General features: G+C 50.1%; 2 protein-coding genes across 6 annotated transcripts; both read right to left on the bottom strand.

The window, feature by feature from the left end:
• Window positions 1-47: 47 nt before the first annotated feature.
• Window positions 48-6891, bottom strand: LOC104381082 (cystatin-A). The gene is made up of 3 exons (XM_009988724.2): window positions 6724-6891; window positions 2061-2162; window positions 48-251 (listed from the first exon to the last, which is right to left on the bottom strand). The coding sequence occupies exons 1-3, from the start codon at window positions 6889-6891 to the stop codon at window positions 132-134; spliced, it is 390 nt and encodes a 129-aa protein (XP_009987026.2). The 3' UTR covers window positions 48-131.
• On the bottom strand, window positions 6881-22165 carry MIX23 (mitochondrial matrix import factor 23). Of its 5 annotated transcripts, XR_015222088.1 has the most exons (7): window positions 22102-22165; window positions 21354-21479; window positions 20465-20611; window positions 16799-16858; window positions 13326-13439; window positions 12510-12596; window positions 11180-11385 (listed from the first exon to the last, which is right to left on the bottom strand). XR_015222088.1 is itself a non-coding variant. In XM_086609231.1 (5 exons), the coding sequence occupies exons 1-5, from the start codon at window positions 22150-22152 to the stop codon at window positions 6907-6909; spliced, it is 393 nt and encodes a 130-aa protein (XP_086465357.1). In that variant the 5' UTR covers window positions 22153-22165; the 3' UTR covers window positions 6881-6906. The 5 variants fall into 5 exon arrangements, 3 of the variants coding, with proteins under 3 accessions (XP_086465357.1, XP_086465223.1, XP_086465424.1); XR_015222086.1 differs by lacking the exon at window positions 11180-11385 and having other exon boundaries at window positions 12412-12596; XM_086609231.1 differs by lacking the exons at window positions 11180-11385; window positions 12510-12596; window positions 13326-13439 and adding an exon at window positions 6881-6915.
• Between the last annotated feature and the right edge of the window lie 167 nt (window positions 22166-22332).

The raw sequence follows: 22332 nt of genomic DNA on the forward strand, positions 1-22332 counted from the left end.
CAGACTGGGACATGACACGCAGGACATCAACAAACAGCTTTCAACACTTATTTTATTTCCATGCATTTACTGACACAGGCAGAATCCACATGGGACTCTTGCAGAAGCGAGGCACTATTCCTCCGTGGCTCTCACAGAGGATCATCTCTGGTTTTGCCAGTCTCAAAACCCTCAAGTGTGGGACCTTGGTTTTCTTGAGGAAGGCGCACATACACCCTTAAGTGGACATAGTCATCATCAGCAACTTGGACCTAGAAACCAAAACAGCGGGCATGTGAGTATCAGGAGTTCAAAGCAGGTTCGAACAAAATGATGCTCTGTCCATACTTGGAGGAATATCTTTGCTCAGGAGCTTAATTTTAGGTGTATCTCCATTTTTACTTCAACAGCTCTTAACCCAAGTCTGGACAGTAACTGGTGGCAGATGATGTCTACACCTGAAGAGCACTGTAGCATAAACCTTGAGACTGTGAATGGAAAATGGGTAGGACCGCTTGGGTGTGGAAGCACCAGAGGGCACAACAACAGGAGAAGGGTCTTGATGGCATCCTATTTAGGTCATCAAGATCCCAGCACATCAGCTGACAGCTTCCTGGGACACTCAGAGTAGGAGACAACAGACAGGGAGTAAATCTTAATGACTCAGGGGTGGGGCAAGATGCAGAGATTGCCAGCACCTAGAAGGTAGAGAAAGGTCTATCCAAAACCAGCACATGCAACAACAACCTGACAGCATCCCTGGTCTTCAGACTCACTGCAGACACATCAGTGCCCAAACAGACAACTTGACAGGTCTTGGTGCTTGGGGTGTGCGCGAGTGGCTGAAATTATTTTTAAAATAAGTTCTCCTTCCCCTCCAGCAACTCCTCAGCCTTGCTAAGAAGTTGTGCATGATTTCCTACGCACCGAGCCGAGCCCAGCAGGTGCTGCACCCTCGCTGTGTGAGACACGTGGTGGTCAGGGAGAGCTGAGTGCCTCAGGCTCCAAGAGGTTTCCACGTGCTTTCTGGTGGCACCATGTTTGTCTTGGTCTGGATTACATCTCAGCGATAAGCTGTTGGTAAAATACTAGTGCTACGGAAAATCCAGCAGTATAAAAGAATGACTTTTGTGACAGAGCTCATTCCAGTTAATGCTACAGGGAATAACTGTTTCCTGTCACTTGCAAGATTGGGAAAGAAGACAGGTCATCCATTTTCATAAATGGATTTCTTCCAACTTGAAGACTGGAACAGGTTGCCCAGAGAGGTGGTGGATGCTCCATCCCTGGAGACGTTCAAGGCCCGGTTGGACGAGGCCCTGAGCAACCTGATCTAGTTGGAGATATCCCTGTTCCTTGCAGGGGAGTTGGACTAGATGATCTTTGAAGGTTCCTTCCAGCCCTAACCATTCTATGATTCTATGAACTTTGGTAACGTGTCAATCTTCATTTCAGACTAGTTTGGTCACGAGGCTTAGCACGGACAGCAGACAAGGATTTTACAGAAGGTGGCACTCAGGGAAGAAATGCAACTGGGTGTAGAGACTTCTGGCTTTACTGCAGCCTTCCTGGAAATTGTTACCTTTCCTTACTCCGGACCGTGGCCACAAAGTGAAACCACATCTCACAGGAGCAAGGGAAGGCTAAACACCATTCACATAAGACTCAGACCAGCCATATAACAGGTGGTCTGTCAGTAGGATCCCCTGGTGCCCACAGAGCAGAAATAACCGATAAGGGCTATTTTAAGGAAAAACCTGGGAAATGAGAAGGTTTGGTGATGTCTGTCCTTCCTGGCTCAAGTAAATATGAGAAGCATGGAGCAAATGCTCGTAGTGGCTCTGCAGAATTGCTATTCCCCCAAACCCTACCTGCCGATTTCTTTATTAAAAAGATTCGGACCCCCGTCAAAGGAGCATATCCTACCAGGTGTATGTCTGTGCATCTGGAGATAGTCCCCAACTGTTAGTCACATCAGATGGTTTTCTACTATGTTTGCTGCTCTTTTTTGCTGTAAGCCACAACGCAAGTCACTCATATTGTTTAACTACAAAGCACCCCCTCCTATAATATATACAAACCTTAATATAGTAGTTCATCCCAGCAACCACCTGAGACCTATATTGTATGGCTCTAAAGATGTCATATGTCTTGTTTAGCTTGCTTTCAAGTTGGGGCTTCACCTGTAAAAAGAAGGGGAAAATGGTTGGCAAGATCATATTTAGGCTTTTCTTTCACATCTACCGCCCCTGTTTTCATCCTTTCAAACACAGGTTCTTAATGAAATAAACTCAGAACCCCCAAAATAATTCAATTTACACCAAGACCTCCAGCCCTCTTGCCTAGCATTGCCTCCAGCATTCTTTGAAGTCCTGTTAGAATTAGACTTCTTAGTTGTTTTCCCCCCACCCCAGCAGCTGTCCAGCTAAACTCTGCTGCTCAGTACAGGGAAACTGCTGCCTGGTGCCCTTTTAATTCTTTGTCGAAGTAGCTACGTACCCAGCCATGCCCCCAGCAAGGAACACCCCATGTCCACCACGCTGTTACACAGCAGTGTAAGTCAGCCCCCCTCGCCTGGGACACCCGTGCCCACGCCAGGGAGCCTGGGAGGCTGCAGACCCCTGTTGGATTTGACAGCCTCAGCGCTGCACTCGATCTGTTTAATGTTTTTCTTTAAGGACTTGCAATAAAAAAGGCTATTTCAGAGTATCCAGACAACCACCTGACCAAGTAGGTCCTGAAAGTTATTCTAAGCGCTGGAGGAAGCCCTGCAGCTAAAGGTGTAATTTAAACTAAACATGCCCTTCAATCATACAACATACAAACAACTGCAATAGTTACAATGGTCCAGGACTAAACCATGTACTTCCAGCTCCAAAACCTTTCAACTGCGAGCCAGAAATCAACCCCAGACCTGCATAAACATTGTCAGTCTTTCACTGTGTAGTAGCTGCAGGTAACGTGGTTCCAGCAGAAACAACGCTCTGTGCTGACAGCGCTCACACTCACAGCTCAGGCAGACGTGACTGTGCACAGCACTCACTGTAAGCCCTGTGGGTCTTAAAATACGCACAGTTCAGGTATCTACAGACCTTTCACGTACAAAAAAAATGAAAAAAAAGAAAAAAAAAGGGTGTAACAGTTTTTCCCTTAAACACACAAAGTGCTGTGAGCAGCAGTGGCAGCCTGGCAGGTGTCTGAGCAGCGTGAGTGATGGACCAGGGGGACCGTGTCCTGCCACAGTCGATGGCATCTGATGACACGAATTCCCTACGGAAAAGGCAACCGCAGCGAAGGCAACCCGAAAACTTGTCTCTGTCATCTAAGAAGCATCAAGTGTCCTTTGCAGGCTGGGTGACAGCTCTGCTCTGTACCTGGCACCCGTGTCGATGGGAGGGGCTGGCAGCACGTCGGGGCTGATCACCACCCGCCTGCTCCCAGAAAGGTGCAGAATCCATCTGCTTTCTCAGCACATCCCGCTCCAGCTGGGCACCGCTCCCACGGCACTCCTTCCCGGCAGGCAGGTCCCAGAAAGCACCCGAGTGACATCCAGATCAATCATTTTCAGACAGGCAGAATTACCCAATGCCTTCAGTTCATCATATTCAGACTCCTTGGAATCTCTCCCTCTGCTCTTCTTCCAAGCACCTTCCACGGGGCTTCTGTCCCCAGGAACCGACAGCTTATACCTTCAACTTGGGAGCTGCTAACTCTTAGCAAATCAGGGAAACTTCAATTTCCAACCCTCCTCCAGCTGGATGAGTTTGAGGGCTCCTGGGATGCTCCTAAGAGGTAACTTTTGATACCTATTATTCCTCTCTCAGAACAAAACAAAACAAAGCCGGTTCTCTCCATCTTCATGATCTCTCCCAACCTCTGACCACTACATCCCCCATTCATTATTTATGGACAGAGCCTTCAGTAAAATCAGGCAGGCAGCTCCTTAATCCTCAGATGGAAAATTCTAACATTTCTAACCTCTTACCTAGCAGTTGCTTAAACCCAAAACATTCCTCCGTTTTAGGCAAGAGCTGCAAGAGAAGGAGACTGAATAAATAACATTCCCCAGCTCACTAAGGATGACTACAGACAAGGCACAGGTGTAAGAAAATAATCACGTAGACCAAAGAGCAGGTAGACCTTGGCCATCCCAAGGTCTGCAGATGCTCTTCACAGCGTCACTCAAATCACACGAATTGCTCCGTCTCTTAGCAGAGCGTAAAATCCCGCAGAATTGCGGCATGAAAGGGTGACAGTGGAACACAAGGTTTGTCTTCACAAGACTATTTTCTTTAGAGACCTTCACCAAGGCCTCTGCAGGGGAGTGTGGGCTTTTTCAAAGGAAAAGGACGAGGGCGAGTTCCCTCTCCCGCGTCAGCACAAGGCAAAAATTTCACCTGGCAGAAAATAAAGAGCAAAAATTTGTTTTCATTTCCCTAAAGTTACTCAGTATGGGAGAACATCCAAATTAAGATCAGTCCTCTTCTGGAATCGAACAGAAAATCTGTACATCCACGTTTCAGATTCCATACCTGCCCTGTACTTTGTGAGCACCAGCACAGCCTGCACAAGCGTTCCCGTTTCCCAGTGCACGCTTGCTCGCCGACAGCGAAGCACCGTGGGTCCATCTCTGATGAACTCTGCAACAGGGCTGGATCTTTGGTCACCCACACACAGCCCAGCACCACAAACACAGCTCGGCATCCGGCACGCTACGCTGGCCCAGCCGTGTCCAAAGGAGGCCCTTAATGGATGTCGTGGACTCAAATCTCACAGCCCCCAGCTGGCAGGAGACATACAGGAAGGTGCCACAGGTCCTTGCCCAGCGTCTCCCCTCCATAAGTCAAAGGGAATTTCTGATCTCTGCAAGTGCTGCTGCTTCAACCACTTGTGCCAGCATAGGAGGAACCGGGATCCTGCTCCTGAGCAATGCGGTGTCCTCCAAACAACTTCAGATAATCCTTTTCCCCGTTCCCTCCCCGCTGGCTAACCTGTTATCACATCCTCCAGCCCTCCCCCATGTTCCATGCCCAACTCTGGCAACCCCAACTGTGACCGACCAGCACAGCCCCACCATGGCAGATGCTCAGAGGGGCTGCGCAAGGGCGACGCGCTCCGAGAACAAGGCGGGATGCCACTGACCACAGCTCTTGCAAAGAAGCTGACTTTATCTTGACACGGAGGTGACCAGGGGGTGTTTGTTTTAGATAAAGAGCGATGTCAGCTGAGTGGATCAACTGGTGGTGGAACTCCTGGAGTTCACTGCAAGAATGTGAATGCCTCCCTGAGTTAGCCAGATCAGCATGGGAGGAGTGAACACGTGGCTCTGCCCAACCCAGAGTATAAAACCAAAACAACAAACAAAAGAATTCCGAAGAGAACAGCAGGCTGGAGCTGGCTTCAACCCCCACACTCCTTCCTGGCGACTGAGGATGCCCAGTGTGGCGACAGCAAGCACAGACCAGTACTGGAGAACACACTGGTATTGTGATTGAACCATGTATTGCAAGTGAGAGTAACTTAGGTTTGTGATGTGTTGCCACTGCTAAATCAGAAACCTCATGGAACATCAAATATCTTCAAATAAGTAAATCTGGTATTAACCATGATACCCTCCATGTGTGGAATACCTAAAAGAACCTGCTCAGAGAGTGCTGTGCTCTGGCATCAGCCTACCCAGCCTATTTCCAGATCCCTCCTGGTGGCTCTGCCCCTCCGCGTGCCCAGCTCACCTTGGTCTGGTTGCATCACTGCCTGCGAGATCTCAGGAGATGTGGAATGGTGCCAGTGCAAACTCTGTCCTCTGTGGCACAGCAAAGGAGGAGCTGGGAGCCCTGCACTCCCAGCAGCATTGGCCAACGTTTCAGCCCTGCTACTTCCTACTTTTGTTTCCTCAAGGAGGGCACAAGTTATGCTTTGTGCAGTCGCCAAAGGGGGAAGAGCTCATCTTTCAGAGCTGGGAGGGCGAAGGGATTGGTGGGGTGGGTGTGAAAACCGGACGGGAGACACAAAAGGAGCCTTCCCGTGTCATATTGTTCCCCTCCTGCTCCTCAGGATGTGCTTTATACTCAAATTTTAAGAGCTGCTGCACTGAAGGGCACTAGAGGATCTGCAGAGGTGCTGTGAACACAGCTGCTTCCAGGACAGGACCGCTGCCTGGAACCAACCACCACGGCAGCTGCGCTCACTGCCTGCCTTGTGCCAAGCTCACACTGCCCCACTGCCACACCACCAGCCCCTGCATCGCCGCTGTGACTAGAAACACCAGATGCCAGCAGAGAACATGACATTTACTCACAGCCTTGTCCTGTAGGTAGCTTTTTTTAGTGCATACTACCACGTGGTTTGACCTATCCACGTCCTTCAGTGAGGAATTAGTTCTACCACGTACAATCTTCTCCCTTCAAATACACCACCTTTCATTCCAAACAAGCAACCTCCGTGCTGGCATGGCAGAGCTGGTCTTCGACCTACAGGCTGGCATTAACTGAAGGTAGCCAGGACTGTGCCTGCCTATGGGCAAGGACAAGACAGAGGAGTGCTTTGTCTCCATCTTACCAGCACACTGCCTATGCAGAACGCTGAGAAAACACTGGCAATCCAGGGGATTCCCATTTTCAGCACTAGCTTCTTCGGTTTAAACACTGGTTTGGAATGCCCACCTGCTCTCCCAGTCTTTGCAGAAGCTTCAAGACTCAGCCCTCTGCACGCAGAGCCTTCATCTCCAGCCAGGTTGCAACTCACCTCGTCAGCGATATGCTGGACTTCTGGAGTAGCAGGCTCGGTGTCGGATAAGCCCCCAGGCATCATCGTGGCAGGTAACTTCTCCGAAACGATGGGAAGAGAACTTCTGAAGAGGGAAGTTGAGTGCAGTCTGAGCAGAGTCCCCAGGCATCTCATATATATACACATACATGTGTCATGGCATCACATGACCTGGAACACATGGAGCATACCATTATGGAATTGAAGAAGAAGAGAAATGGGAAAAACGGGGGAAAAGCAATGTAAAGCATTGATAATATTAATACTAAACGTAGAAAGCACTTTAAAATCTTAAGTGTACATAGTCTCCATGTCAGTAAGCAAAGCAAACAACAGCCCCCAGCCACCCACACTTTAAGATAGTTGGTTTGGGCTAAAACTAGAACCTCTTGCTTCCCCACCCATGTGCAGATGACTAGTCTGCAGGCTTAGCAAATGGATCAAAGTCACACCCAGTATTTCCCAACACCATTCCAGATCAGAAGCCAGCATCAGCAATTTCCCCACTGCGGGTCCCCTTCAACTTGACATTGTATTGGCTCAACATCCTTCCAAGTGGGAAACAGGAGCAAACTGTAATTTACTTCCAGTGACTTTACTTCCCTCTGCCTGACCAGAAAGGTGCCACGGTGAACACCTGAACCCAAAGGGGAAAAAATTAAATGCTAGGTTCAGCTAAGCACTGCAAATAAGTTATTTCTGCTTCTTTCCTACCAAGCCCGTAGTTGCATTCAGGCAATCATCACAACAACGGAACGTGCAGCACCATTTGCATTTTTACTGAAACTCTAGTGCCAATTTCCTGGAAGACGATCCGTCTGCCTCCAGTAGTTGTGTGGGCACAATAGCTGTGCTCATTCCAAGGTACGTGTATTTTACACCCTGCTGACACGTGCGACACGCAGAACACAAAGTTGGAAGGATTGGCTCTGCAGTCAGAGTCACAGGCACAGCAGTCACATCCATGGCCACATAGGAACCTACAAAGCTCAACACACGTGCAACCTGCTGCTCACAGCCCCACCTGGCACGGAGAGCTAACGCTTCGAGATCACAGAACTACTTCCTCTCGGTGTAGTCCTTTCCAGTAATCATACAATCACAGAACGGTTTGGGTTGGAAGGGACCTCAAAGATCATCCAGCTCCAGCCCCCCTGCCATGGGCAGGGACACCCTCCACTACACCAGGTTGCTCAAAGCCTCATCCAATCTGGCCTTGAACACTTCCAGGGATGGGGCAGCCACAGCTTCTCTGGGCAACCTGTGCCAGTGCCTCACCACCCTCAGAGGGAAGAATTTCTTCCTTATATCTCATCGAAATCTCCCCTCTTCCAGTGTAAAGCCATTGCCCCGTGTCCTGTTACTACACACCCTTGTCCAAAGTCCCTCTCCAGCTTTCCCGTAGCACCTTTAGGTACTGGAAGGCTGCTAAAAGAATGTTGTTCCAAAGCTAGGACCAGAGAAGCAGCAACGGCCCAGACAATTTTTAGTCCCCAGGGGTGGGTACATGGGAGGGGGTGAAATGAGAATATGTGCTGGACACAGGCAACGGGCATCTTGGCTGGAATGGGCACCAGGGAATTCACCAGCAACACGCCCGTTCCTGGCCACAGAACTGGTGGCTGCGTAGCACAGACTTGTCGGTGTCCTAACCAGCCTACCGACCCTCCTCGCAGGCAGCAAGTGATGCAACAGAGTGTAAACAAGTACTTCATACCTAACCTGAAGGCCTGTTCTTGGGACAAAGGGCCTGAGATTGAGAAACGGAGCCGTAAGGGCCCTAAACTCAACAGGATACAGAGCAAGCTAAGAGGATGTTACCAACGAGGATGTTGCAGAATTCCCAGCAGCAGCGTTATGTGCATGAAAAGCATTTGGGGAAAAACAGTTGTCCTGAGACAACATCTTTCTGAAGAAAGATAAAAACATCCTCAGTTCTTGGGAATAAAGGGAGTGGGAAGTCTTAAAGCTGGAAGTCTGCCATTTCCTCCAAATTCACCGCTCCAGATGAGAAGATCCGCACGGCCCAGTTCATGGAGTTCATGACAGATCAAGTTGATGAGCTCTCGTCTTTTGCACAAGACCTCGCTGACTCACTCAACGCTGATCATCTTTCACCACGTCCCTACCATGCATCTAACTCACCCAGCTAACTGGAAGAGACAGAGCCAGCCCACCTTATGGAGGCCAGGAGCCACAGAATGCATCCAACAACCATGCAGCACCAGTGCTAAACCGGGACCTTTCCTGAACTTCTCCACCCACCAGCATGCACATCTCCCTAACTCCCTTGGGAAGGGATGTTGATAAGATCCCCAAGGCAGCACTGCCCCTCTGGATAACTCTTGATTCTGATTAGTAAGAAATACACGGAAGACAAAGACCAGGAGGGATAATTTATAATCTTGGGAAAACTCTGGGTGTGAAACGAAAGGTGTTGATGTTGCGTGGAAATCATTCGTTGCATATTTCTGAGTTTTCTAGTTTATGACTTCAAAGCATAAATTTATTTTTTTCCCCCAGAACACACAGAGTTGTGCAGAAGGGAAGGGAAATCAGCACTAATTGTCAGCAGGCTGGTGGTAAAGTTCACACTGGCCAATCAGTCTGTTCTCTTTCCCTGGGAGTGCTACCAGCCGTCCCCAAACCCAGGGGTGTCGCAAAGACTGGGATGCAGCACTCATCCTGCACACAGAGTTCAGGAAGTCACTTGGAAATGCTGACATCTCACAGACCTGCTACATCAGCTAAGATTAACAGAAACCTGCACTTTGGCACCACAAAGCTGTGACACATGGATGAAAAAGATGATACATGGCGTGCACAAAATCTGAAGAGCTGCCAAAGGAAAGTAGCCCTCCATCAACCAATTGAGCATCTATTTGTCATCACAGAACCAACACTCTTGATTTTCAACGTGCCAGTCTGCAAAGGTTTCTCCTCCAGCTACCCACCCTGATTTCTAAAGATTTCTGACATCGTACATCAACTAGGATTAACAGAAACCTGAACTTCAGCAGCACAAAGCTATGACACATGGATGAAAATCAGAATGGGTTGGGTTGGAAGGGACCTCAAAGATCATCCAGTTCCAGACCCCCTGCCATGGGCAGGGACACCCTCCACTACACCAGGTTGCCCAAAGCCTCATCCAACCTGGCCTGGAACACTTCCAGGGATGGGGCAGCCACAGCTTCTCTGGGCAACCTGTGCCAGTGCCTCACCACCCTCAGAGGGAAGAATTTCTTCCTTATATCTCATCGAAATCTCCCCTCTTTCAGTTTAAAGCCATTGCCCCATGTCCTGGCACTACACACCCTTGTCCAAAGTCCCTCTCCAGCTTTCCTGTAGCCCCTTAAGCTACTGGAAGGCTGCTGGAAGAATGTTATTCCAGAGCTAGGACCAGAGAAGCAGCAACAGCCCAGACAATTTTTAGTCCCCAGGGGAGGGTACATGGGAGGGGGTGAAATGAGAATATGTGCTGGACACAGGCAACGGGCATCTTGGCTGGAATGGGCACCAGGGAATTCACCAGCAACACGCCTGTTCCTGGCCACAGCACTGGTGGCTGCGTAGCATGGACTTGTCAGTGTCCGAACCAGCCTACCGACCCTCCTCGCAGGCAGCAAGTGATGCAACAGAGCCACTGCCAAGAATTTCTGCCTTAGATCTCATCGAAATCTCCCCTCTTTCAGTTTAAAGCCATTGCCCCGTGTCCTGTCACTACACGCCCTTGTCCAAAGCCCCTCTCCAGCTTTCCTGCAGCCCATTTAGGTACTGGAAGGTCTCCCCAGAGCCTTCTCTTCTCCAGGCTGAACAGCCCCAACTCTCTCAGCCTGTCTCCAGAGCAGAGGTGCTCCAGCCCTCAGATCATCTCCGTGGCCTCCTCTGGACCCGCTCCAGCAGCTCCATGTCCTTTTTGTGTTGGAGCCCCCAGAGCTGAACGCAGCACTGCAGGGGGGTCTCAGGAGAGCAGAGCAGAGGGGCAGAATCCCCTCCCTCGCCCTGCTGCCCACGCTGCTCTGGGTGCAGCCCAGGACACGGTTGGCTTTCTGGGCTGCCAGCGCACGGTGCCGGCTCATGTTGAGCTTCTCACCCACCAGCACTCCCAAGTCCTTCTACTCAGGGCTGTTCTCAATCCATTCTCCACCCAGCCTGTACTTGTGCTTGGGATTGCCCCGACCCACGAGCAGGACCCTGCACTTGGCCTTGTTGCACTTCATGAGGTTCTCCCAGGCCCACCTCTCCAGCCTGTCCAGGTCCCTCTGGATGGCATCCCTTCCCTCCAGTGTGCCCAACACACCACACAGTTGGTCTCACCAGCAAACGTGCTGAGGGTGCACCCGATCCCACTGCCCATGTCGCTGACAAAGATATAAACAGCACTGGCCCCAGTATGACCCCTGAAGAACACCACTCATCACTGGTCTCCACTTGGACATCGAGCCACTGACCACAACTCTGAGTGCGACCGTTCAGCCAATTCCTTATCCACCGAGTGGTCCATCGTCAAATCCACATCTCTCCAGTTTAGAGACAAGGATGTCGTGTGGAACAGTGACAAATGCTTTCGACAAGTCCAGGCAGATGATGTCAGTTGCTGACACATGATGACGCATGGCATGCACTAAATCTGAAGAGCTGCCAAAGGGAAGCAGCCGTCCATCAACCACTTGAGGATCTACTTGTCATTGTCACAGTAACTTGACGTTACTTGCCTTGACTTTCAACATGTTGGTCTGCAAAGGTTTCCTCTCCTGCTACAAACCCTGATTTCTGAAGATTTCTGACATCATACATCAACTAGGATTAACAGAAACCTGAACTTCAGCAGCACAAAGCTATGACACATGGATGAAAACGATGACACATGGTGTGCACAAAATTTGAAGAGCTGCCAAAGGAAAGTAGCCCTCCATCAACCAATTGAGCATCTACTTGTCATTGTCACAGTAACAACAGCCTTGACTTTCAACCTGCTGGTCTGCAAAGGTTTCCCCTCCTGCTCCCCACCCCGATTTCTAAAGATTTCTGACACTGTCCATCAACTGGGATTAACAAGCTCAGAAACCTGAACTTCAGCAGCACAAAGCTATTGTACCCCAGCACATGCCAAGCCTGTGGTGTCAGTAAAGACTCAGCCTGCTTCAACATAATCCAATTCCACCCTTAAAAAGTTTCTGCCATGAGATTACCTATCTCATCAGCCTGGAGTGCCTACAGGCACTACGTGCCAGGAAAACACACCTCGTTCTGTTCCACAGAAGAAAGTAAATCAGCACACACTTGGGAGGCCTTTCCACGGAACTGGGATCTGCCCGCCTGTGTCATCATTCCCAAGAAACGGGAAAGCCCCAGGAGAGGGGGAAACCACCCGCAGGAGTTTTAGACTCTGAGCAAAGGCATCGGTCGTGCTTTTTGTTCCAGTGCCTTTACTAGCAGTAATACAGTTAGAACCAGGAAAAGGACGAAATCCTGGTATTTGAGGGGTCCCTCATTTGATTCACGTATGATTTTGTGACTACCTTGATGGCAAAGTCGAAGAAGGATTCAATCACAGACCAGGCATGATCCTAGACTGGACAAGGGTCACTAGACACAGACTTTCCCTGCCTTCCTTTAGCCCACAGCTCGTACCAACGCCGTTCACACACCATCACAAATCATCCCACTTCACGGACAGACCCCAAGTACTCAAAAAACAACAAAAGTCTTTTTCTCCTTCCCCGTGCCCCACAGCATGGCATGCAATTCCAGTTACTCACCACAACGTTCCACTACACTCAAACAGCCTCTGATCCACGGGGTTTGCCACGCACTGTAAGAGATACTCCTACAAACGCTAAACCAGGCTAAAAAATAATAAATCTGCACAGATACCACATCCATTTCACAGGTCAATTTTCACAGTGAAGAATTTTTCCTACAACAGCTGAGCAAACATCTGGATGGACAGAGGAGATGGTCCACTAATCATCTCCAAGCCAAAGTGCTTTTAATCGACATCACTTTCTACATCGAAAGAAAAAATCCAGAAGATTTTTTTTTTTTTTTTTTTGGAGAAATCCAAAGGACAGTAGGCAACAGATGCTGCCTGTCAGCACTGTGGGAACAACGGCAAACCTGTATCCACAGGCAACTGGGAACCAACGCTGCCGGCGTCGCGGAGTTCGGAACAATGCCGGTAGCTCCTCGCTTTTGGGGATGCTGAAATTCTGCATTTTCTGTCTCTTTTCAGATTTGAGCCCGTCATTCACACAAACACAGCGTGTTCTCTGACAGTGTGGCACGCACCGTTCCAGGGAGAGCCCTGTCCTCCCTGCTCAGAGCTGGTTTTTACAGGTTCTTCCCCTCTCAGGCTGCTGAAGCTGCAGAAGACCAAGAAAGATGCCAGTTTCGCGTTCCATTTGAAAATTATTTTAATACTATAAAACTCATTTGTTCACATATTTTGTACAAAAGATGAGTTGTTTTCTCTTAATTACAGGAGAATCATTTCAGCCTTGAGATTTCAGCTAAGTAGGTCCAAAACAAAACAAGACTGGGCTCTACTGGTTCTGGAGGGTCCCAATACAGCTCACCCAAGGTCTCTTTCCAGTTTGGCTCTCACGGTTATGGACCACCTTGATGGAAAACACCCCACATCATTGACTCTTCGGAGGCTTGTAGTGAATTCGGCAACGCTCATTAAATACCTAAGACACCAAAACAGAAGAGCAAAAGCAAATCAGCCTTCAGAAATCAGCAATCAGAACTTCAGAGCTGGTTCAGGCAACTCTCTCTTCACAAAGCACCCATCTCAAGCTGCCCAGCCCTGCTGAACCAACACATGGCACTTACCAAGGCATCTGTCTGCATTCCCCTTCTCTCCTGGCTTTAGTGAATCCAAAGTTTGCAGCCCGATGCTGGCGGACTGCACAGCACTAAAAGTGTTCACCCTCAGATAAGGCAGACTTATAATCCTGGTAGTCTGTTATCCTCAAAGATGATGATGCCCTTTTTTTTTTTTTTTTTTTTTTTTAAAAAACAAAAAGGAGGGAAATGATCAGTGGAAGGCTCCTGACTAGTTGTGCTCTGTTAAGTTCCATCTAGCGTTCCAATTTGGACACTGCATCCTTCTCTTTCCTGAGCAAAGGCATTTTACGTCGTCGTGACAGCTAGAAAGAGGTACGAGGGCTCCTGGAAGCCACGGGCACCTTTTCAGCCATCTGACCCAGGTGCTGCCAGAGCTCCTACTGCAAAGGGGACGCTGCCCTCGCCTCTGACACACGATTTAGGTTTTTGATCCAGCCTTTGTCCAGCACCACCACCTAGCACCGAGCTGAGGCACTGGCAGTTACAAAGTCCCCCACCAGCACTCCTCCAAGAGCACGTTTTTTCCCAGCTCTCCAGAAGCTTTTCAGATCCAAACGCCTGCGATCTTCAGGGTGTCAACTTCCACGAACTCTGCCTCGGGCTTCACATGCAAAGTGAGTGGTCTTGTGTTTTCGGGGAAGTTATGCATCACTTCACATCAATACCTTATTTTAAACTGTCTCTTCCTAGAATCTTCTACTTCTACAGCTGATCTCCTTACTCAGAGTTCGGAACCTACGGCAACTTCAGCAAAAAAGTGACGTTTGCAGCATGCGTTAGCTTCAGCATTCATTCTCAAAAATTTTTGAGTCGCTTTCAACTTATTTTCAGATTTACTTCAAGAAACAGGCACGTATTAGAAACTGCTTCACATGGCAGAAAAGTTGTGATATAGTTCCTTTCACACACACACAGGCAGCCCATCCTACTACATTCCCACGTGCAGTGGACACCTCTGGAAGGGTTAGGAGTACATAAAGGTCTGAGATCAGATACGTGATAAACTGTAGAAATTAAAGGCCACAAAGTGTTCCCATTCGGAAGCATTTTAATATGTAGCAAACAGCACCATTTTTGTCCCTTGTCTGTCAAAGCCATTTTAAGGGCATATATGTCTTAAAGGGTACTGGAAATACACTCTAAACCACTGGAAGGGTCTCTTGCATCAAACACCACATCAAAAAAGTCGCAGCTTCCAGCTTGCTATCATGCAAACTTTAAAAGCATCGCCAACAGCACCTCTGCAGCCTAAGGAAGGAAGATCAATACTCCAGCCTTACTAACACCGCCTCCTACTTGTAGGATCGTTGGCCCACAGATCCCAGTGCATTACTCTGGGCAGCTCACTCCCTCAGCCTACCTGTGCAGTGCTGTTCTCATCTTTCAAACGGGAAAAAACGGTGCCTGAGAAACCTTAACACGCACGTTGCCACGCAGAAGCTGGATTTTGCTGTCTTTTACGCATTATTACGAAGCATTCCAACAATAAACTCCAGCATGGAGGTGCTGTACAGAGACTGACCCAAGTGTCGTGTTTTGGAAGCCAATTCCTCATTTGGGATCAGCCAAACGAAATTCTGCCACGTGCATTTCTATAAAGCAGCGTCTTCCTGTGCGCCACTACTGCTGCGGCAACCCAGAATGAGTGTTTGGAAGGAACTTTCTGCTTCCTAATCGGATTTTTCCAGCCAGTTTTCAGGTGGTTGGGGTTAATGTAAATAAACAAGTGTGCTTTCCAACTAAAAGTCTGCAATAATACAAAAGAGTGGAGGGTCCTCACCCACCAACCAATAACCACTTCCATGTAACAAATTGCATTCAGTCCACAACTAAGCCTGGGTCTAATTCCTTCGGTGGCATTTATTTACAGGCAGCTAAATGAGACATTTATGCCTAAATTCTGACGGAGAAACAACGGCAGAGCTGGAGACAAAACCCAGAAATACTTTTCTCCAAGCCCTCCTTTAAACACTAGCAGGGTAAGATATCCCTGCACCGTGCACACCTCACTATTTATAAATGAAGTGCTCTCCATCTTCAGGAAAAATCGGACATTTCTGTCACTAGCAAAAGCTCAATGCAGCTACAGGAAACCACTGGCATCAGTGCTAGCTTTGGTGCCAGCTCTGGGCTTCAGAATGGAGACAGTGCGGGGCAGGTCTTCCGTCCACCCCTTTTCAATAAAACGGACAGCAGAGCTGCCAGAAAACGTTGGCCACTGGTGGCCTGCAGCATGTTGGTAAGGCTGTGGCGTTGCTCAGTCTTATCTGGCTTTAAATTAATTAAGCTTAAGGGCACGAGCACCTTTTTCAGACAGTACAGAGGCAGTGTCAATAGCCAAGCATACCCAAAAAAACGTGCAGGTGCCCATCTAACCAGTTTGCGTTGAGCAGCACCGTGGTGACCAGAAAACACAAGCTGCACTGCACTTATGCTAAAACCCTTTAAAATCTTCAGGGTGCTAAAATCCTGAAGTAAAAATTAAAAAGGGAGCTGCAGCTAGCACTAGCTATTTGCATTTAGAGAGGGAAAGAGGTTCTCTGCATGGTATTGAAAGCTCTGAAGAGCTGCACCAAATGAGAAAAGGCTGCTAGACGTGAAGTGCTGCAGGGACACGATACAGCCACCTGGGAATTTCAGCTCGGTGCCGAGATCACTTCGTAACAAGACAGTGTCTGGGGCCATCAATCCCGAGGGTGATCTGCCTTCTCTGTCAACACAGCACCAGGGAGCATCAGTCCAAGCCTGCAGAAGCTCCGTAAGGAAAAGGTTGAGCTCCTACAGCCCCATCCTCCTCTGGCCTCTGCTTGCTCAGGAGCGTGATGGGTACCGAACGCAGCCAAATTCGAAGGACTCATCCCTCTGACACTGTCAGGGGCCCAGCAAAGCTTTTCAGCTGGACCACCACAGAAAAATCTACAAAGTCCTTGGCCAATGGGCAAGGCGGAGAAAGGTGTCTGCACAGGGAGTACCCCGCAGCCTTCCTCCCCTCAAATCAGACCCTCCTCTCTCTTTTGCAGTGCAACCGAAAAGCTTTGATCTCTGCGTCCAGAACTGGGAAAATGACTGACCCAAAACATTTCCCCCCGCGCCGCCCTCACCGATTTCTAATTAACCTGCCTCGTAAGGCAGCAGTCCCACACCTCCAGTGCAGGACTGGCAGGACACAACATCATCTCCACTTTAAATGACTGAGTACCTTCCAGCTTCTGTCGTTTACCACTTCTTCAACACTCAGCTCCGACTGCATCAATTTCAACTGCAGAAAAGTAACAGATAAAGAGGTTATTGTCAAAGAGGCCGCCCTGCAGCCTTCAGGATTTACCACCACCGCCACCTTCCAGACCACAATCCCAGTACCAGGTGCACATCCCCCTCAACGGTGCAAACCGAAGGGCACGATGCGTAATCCTCCTGAAAGTCTGGTCCTCCCATCTGGCCAACGCTTGGCAGCCCCAAGTCTGCAGGGGCACAGTGAAAGCAGACCCGCAACGTGAGCCTGGCAGAAGCAGCTCCTGATTATTCATGTTCTGTTCTTAAATATTGCCCATCAAGATTTGCTGGCAATTAACTGATTAATGGCTTCACAGACAAAAAGAGCTATGCCCAATTCAAGTGCTTGGCACGCCAGTTGCCAGGGTTAGCTCTGCAGCCCTGAGCTGCCATTCTTCCACACATGTATTATGAGAGTCCTACAGGGAGCTGAACACACAGATTTCAGATACTGGATTTCGAATTAATTTCATAAAGAGATCCCCTCCGCTTTCTTTGCGGTCTGCTCTGTGCAATGACCGAAAAAATGGGTCTACAAAAACAGGTCACATATGTTCACGTCATCTGAACCAGTTAATACGTTATGTCATCACAGGAGGACAAACCAGGTTTGCAAAAGCTCCAGGAAGAACCATCACAACACGCACTTGTTGAGCACTCACTTGTTCTCATGAGACATGTAACAATCTCTTTGTCTCGCACCCACCAGTAACTCCAAGGGGGAGCTGTGACAGTGGTGTCTGGGTGACCTGCAGCAATTTGACCCTGCCACGAGGCCTTGAAGCAATGGCAGGAGACAGAATGACTACCTGACACTTTTGCCTACGTTTAGGATGTGTTTTTGTTGGGAGTCTTTAACACAACAAACTCAGGCTCAGAGTTTATCCATTTTAAATACGTGCTTCCCACTGGAGAGCTGGTGAACAGGTACGAGCCAAGACAGCAATCCCACCAGAAACCTCCCAGGTAAGATGTCCACACACAGCTGCTGAACTTTTACCTACTCAATAGGACCCCAGACTGTTTGAAAAAACAATCCAGCATCCACAGGGTGACTAGATGACCAGGATTAATCCCTATAAAATAACCACTCAGAAGATCTTTAGCAGTTCAAAGAAACGTTTTTCCTGCTGGAGGATGTGAACAGGTTGACAATCATCTGGAGTGTCCCATTAATTGCCTTTGGCAGCAAGTCTAAGCAAAAATACTATTTTAGCTTCTTCCTTAGAGTTGCAGACCTGAACAGCAATATCATGTCAATCAACATGGCCATACAGGGGGGTTCGGTGGCGTTTTTAAAACATACTCTGACATTTCGACAAATATTATGCCGTATGTTTTGGATTTCCAGAATTTATTTGGTTGGATTTTATGACACTTCATTCAAGTAAACTAAGAGAGTAACAAATTAATACAATAATCTAATGATGTTTTCATGTAAGTAGATTAATTAATAGAATTGGCTGCTGGACTGACAATACTCCAAGTTTCCTTATTCAATGACCCAGAATTAATAATTTGGGATAAAGTCCTCTAATTTGTACCATTAGCAGGATGAAAGAAACAAGTAATGAGAGAAAACAGATCCGTATTGCAACCACTTGAACATACATTTGAAATGCACAATCTTACAGGCAGGATGTGTTCTGTCACAACAGCTTATTGGAGTTGTAGAAGGAACACAACTCTCATGCAGAACCAAAAAAAAAAAAAAAGAAAAAGCAGGGGGACTGCACCTCGTAAAGTCTAAGCACAAGTTTGAGGTCGTCTCATCAAAAGACTTCTGGGATGTTTTCAAACGCTGGATTGCTTTTAATATTTGAAGTCATCTCCAATTATTAAATATTATCATTGTGATCCTCCTAGCGGTTTCAGTGATGGGTTTTGGGCTCGGTGACTAAACGGTGTAAAGAATCAGCTCTGCAAACAAAATCTGTAGAAAACACTAAGCCACCATTCTCTTTTTCCAAACCAATACGGATGCTGGTTAGCAGTTCCGTAAGCGAGGCTTTAAGAACAAAACCACTTGCCTGCCACTCTGCTCTTTAAACGTGAGCTCACTTCTCTGAAGAGCACGTGAACAAACAGATCACTTACTCGGGGTCCTGGAAAAATCATCCCCTCGAGTTCAAACCATCCCCTCAGGAAGCTGCTACTACAACTGCACCAGCATCCAACTGCTCTTTGGAACAGCGGCTACGACGGGCTCCCCTCGGAAGTACAGGGGGAAGCAGGAAAAGCAAAAGCCAAATTCCAAGACCCATCCTTTCAAGTCTTAGAGTAATCATAGACAGGTTTGGGTTGGAAGGGACCTCAAAGATCATCCAGTTCCAACCCCCCTGCCATGGGCAGGGACACCCTCCACTACACCAGGTTGCCCAAAGCCTCATCCAACCTGGCCTGGAACACTTCCAGGGATGGGGCAGCCACAGCTTCTCTGGGCAATGCAGCAGGGAAAGCTGCACCCAGGATGTAAGACCACAGATATATATGATGGTGGGAATGTCTGGCTGTGATGAGAACTCACCGTGACACTGGCAACTCAAAGGCAGTGGTTTAGGAGCCCTGGTTAAGAGAGTCCTTGCCAGAGGCAGGCTGACGCCGCCGCTGAGCACAGCAGCCACACCTGGCCAGTAATTAACCAAGGCAATAAGCAAGCACCTTATTTCGTTCATGCTGTGAGCGTACGGCGTGGAGTGAAATGTAAAGTGAACATGAGCCACACAGAGCAGGTCTGGAAGAGAAATCCATGGAACAGCTCACATCCCTGCACATCTCCACTCCTAGAGCTACACATGCAGCATCCTGCCCCCTGCAAAGGGGGTCCTGGAATGGGAGCAAGAACTTCAGCGGGGTTCCCTCCTCCACTTCTGACCCCTCTGTTCACCTCTTCCCACCCAGAGGCCAGAAGGTTTCCAGCGCATCTGCACGTAGAAACTCCTGACACAATCCCCAAACATCTCTCTCACACCATCACGAGGCATTCAGAAAATGAATCCAAGAAACACCAAGCAACAAAAAAGTTGGTTCAGTGGAATTCATGGTTGCCTGACAGCCCCTCGTGGAGGACAGGAACCCCAATTTACACCACGAGTAACAACGGTGCTTCTCAGAGGGATGGTGAAAAGGGACAGCTTTACAGCTGCGTAACCGCGTGGTGCAAGAGACACACACAGAAGCCAGAGTTCCTTATCTTCCAGCGTGCTGTTTGCACATAATCCAGTTTTACGAGATCTCAAAAAGGCAAAATGAACCTTCAGGCGTTTTGGAAGGACCAAGCAAGCCCTGGGTAAGCTGTGCGCTACGCGGGGTTGGTCAGTGAAGGTCAGGGCCCATCGCGGGGAGGGACACAGGTTTTTCTACAGCACTGGTGTAACAGGATCTCAGAAAATGCTCCACTGGAAGGATAAAAGCAGCTCTGTCTTGAGAGCTGGGGGAAACGGTCCTCACCAACCCAGCCAACAAGAACCTCAGAAAAGACTGCCTGAGTCAGGATCCACCTCAGGCTCTCTCCATCACACCAGTCGTTCCGTTTGGGAAAACCACCCTCTTCTTCCTCTTTACGTGATCTCTAAAGAGCACCACCACTCACCTTTGTCTGCTCTTTCCTGAGTTGCTTTAATAACGATACGTCCTCCTGGGCCTTGTCCCTCTCTTCTCTGAGGGTTTTCACTACGCTGGAAGTCTGGGCGATGCAGTTTTTGATCATTCTCTCTCTGCTGGTGTGAGCATCCATCAGCTAAGCGGAGGGAGAGAGGAAGTCAAAGTTCGGCAGGGAATAAACACCTCCGAGTTCAAAGAGAGACCTTCTAAAGCCACATTGCTGTGCCTACAGAAATCCCTTCGCCTCCATGACCCACGCGTTGGCAGCAACACAGCTTTGGGCAGCACCGACCGACTGGATCAGAAGGTGAAGACGCACACGAGCAGGAGACTTGCAAAGTAGAATCATGGAATGGTTTGGGTTGGAAGGGACCTCAAAGATCATCCAGTTCCAACCCCCCTGCCATGGGCAGGGACACCCCCCACTACACCAGGTTGCCCAAAGCCTCATCCAACCTGGCCTGGAACACTCCCAGGGATGGGGCAGCCACAGCTTCTCTGGGCAACCTGTGCCAGTGCCTCACCACCCTCAGAGGGAAAACTCAAGAGGTCTGACGACCTCTGAGTGCACCCTCAGTAGTGCAAAAGCGTGCTATGCCCGTTTTTAACGGAAAAAAAAGCGGGCTGGGCTGAGGGTGCCCGTCGAGGCCAAAAGCCCCCCTTGAAGGAGGGCGAACACGTCCCTCACACGGGTCCAAATGGGACCAGCTGCTCCACGCCCATGGCTTGGCTGCGCAGGGACGCCGAGCGTGGCACTTATGGATAAGGCAGGATACAGCAAGGCGGAGGCTTCCTTCGGAACCGGGGGTGCCTTACTGGCCACCACGCGTACGGAAACACCGGGACACGAGCGGGCGGGTGGAGGAGCGGGCACTCACAGACTGGTACAGCTCTTTGCACGTCTGCCCGGCGTCGATCTTCCCCACGAAGGACGCCGTGGGGATCGTGGTGTTCAGCTCGTGCACGATCCTGTCGTCGATCGTCCTCATCACCCGGAGCAGCTCCTGCGGCAAAACCCAAATCCAAACCTTCGCTCGCGGCGCCGGAAGGTTTTGCACGAGGGCGCCTTTTAACGGAAAATTCATAGGGATCGCTTGGAAACAGCAAAAAAAAAAAAAAAAAAACCCACCCAAACGTTTCTGGGCGCTGCAAACGAAGGGGTTCCCGGGCAGCGCGGAGGGACCCCCAGCGCCGCGGCCCCCCGGTCTGGGTCCCCCCGGAGACCCACCCCGCGGTGCGGCCGGGCCGCCGAGCCGCTGCCGGAGGCGCCATCCCGCCCGTCAGCCCTTCCCGGCGGGGAACCGGGCACGGCCCGCACCGAGAAGCCCCTTTTACCCGGGTCGGGGCGGCTGCCGCCCCCCCCCGCGGGGACTCCGCGCTCCGTTAAACACCACGGAGCTCCCGGGGAGCGGGATCCCCCGCCGCGCTCCCGAGGGTGAGGGTGAGGGAGGCCGGGCCGGACCCGGACCGTGCCCCCGCCGCCGCCGCCGCCACATCCCGCCCGCCGCGGCGAGGGGTGACCTCCCCCCGCGGGGGCGCGCGTTGCCTGAGGGCGGCGCCGCGTTAACGGGAGCGCGCCGGGCGCGGGAAGAGCGGCGGGAGCGCGCCCGCCCCAGGCGGGTTTACCTGGAACTCGGCGAAATCCTCACAGCTCGCCGCCGCGCTGGGCGCCGCCATGTCGCAAAGGCCGAAGGGCCGCGGCGGCGGCCAATCCGGCGGGGGGAGCGGGGTGACGCGGGCGGCGGTGGGCGGGGCGGCGGGCGGGAGCGAGGCGGTGGGCGGGGCCGGTTCGCTGCCCCGGCTCCTCCCTCAGGGGCGGTCCCCGGGGCGGGGGGGCTGAGCGCGGCGATCGCGATC

Source organism: Tauraco erythrolophus, chromosome 1 (genome assembly GCF_009769465.1).
Source record: "Tauraco erythrolophus isolate bTauEry1 chromosome 1, bTauEry1.pri, whole genome shotgun sequence".
Classification (NCBI taxonomy): domain Eukaryota; kingdom Metazoa; phylum Chordata; class Aves; order Musophagiformes; family Musophagidae; genus Tauraco; species Tauraco erythrolophus.

Coding starts and splice junctions, on each gene's coding strand:
- LOC104381082 (XM_009988724.2), bottom strand. CDS start 6,891: ATGTGTATATATATGAGATGCCTGGGGACTCTGCTCAGACTGCACTCA. Junction 2,163..6,723: donor TCCAGCATATCGCTGACGAG/GTGAGTTGCAAC, acceptor TTCTTTTTACAG/GTGAAGCCCCAACTTGAAAG. Junction 252..2,060: donor GGATGAACTACTATATTAAG/GTTTGTATATAT, acceptor TTTGGTTTCTAG/GTCCAAGTTGCTGATGATGA.
- MIX23 (XM_086609097.1), bottom strand. CDS start 22,152: ATGGCGGCGCCCAGCGCGGCGGCGAGCTGTGAGGATTTCGCCGAGTTC. Junction 21,480..22,101: donor AGGATTTCGCCGAGTTCCAG/GTAAACCCGCCT, acceptor GTTTTGCCGCAG/GAGCTGCTCCGGGTGATGAG. Junction 16,859..20,464: donor TCAGGAAAGAGCAGACAAAG/GTGAGTGGTGGT, acceptor ACTTTTCTGCAG/TTGAAATTGATGCAGTCGGA.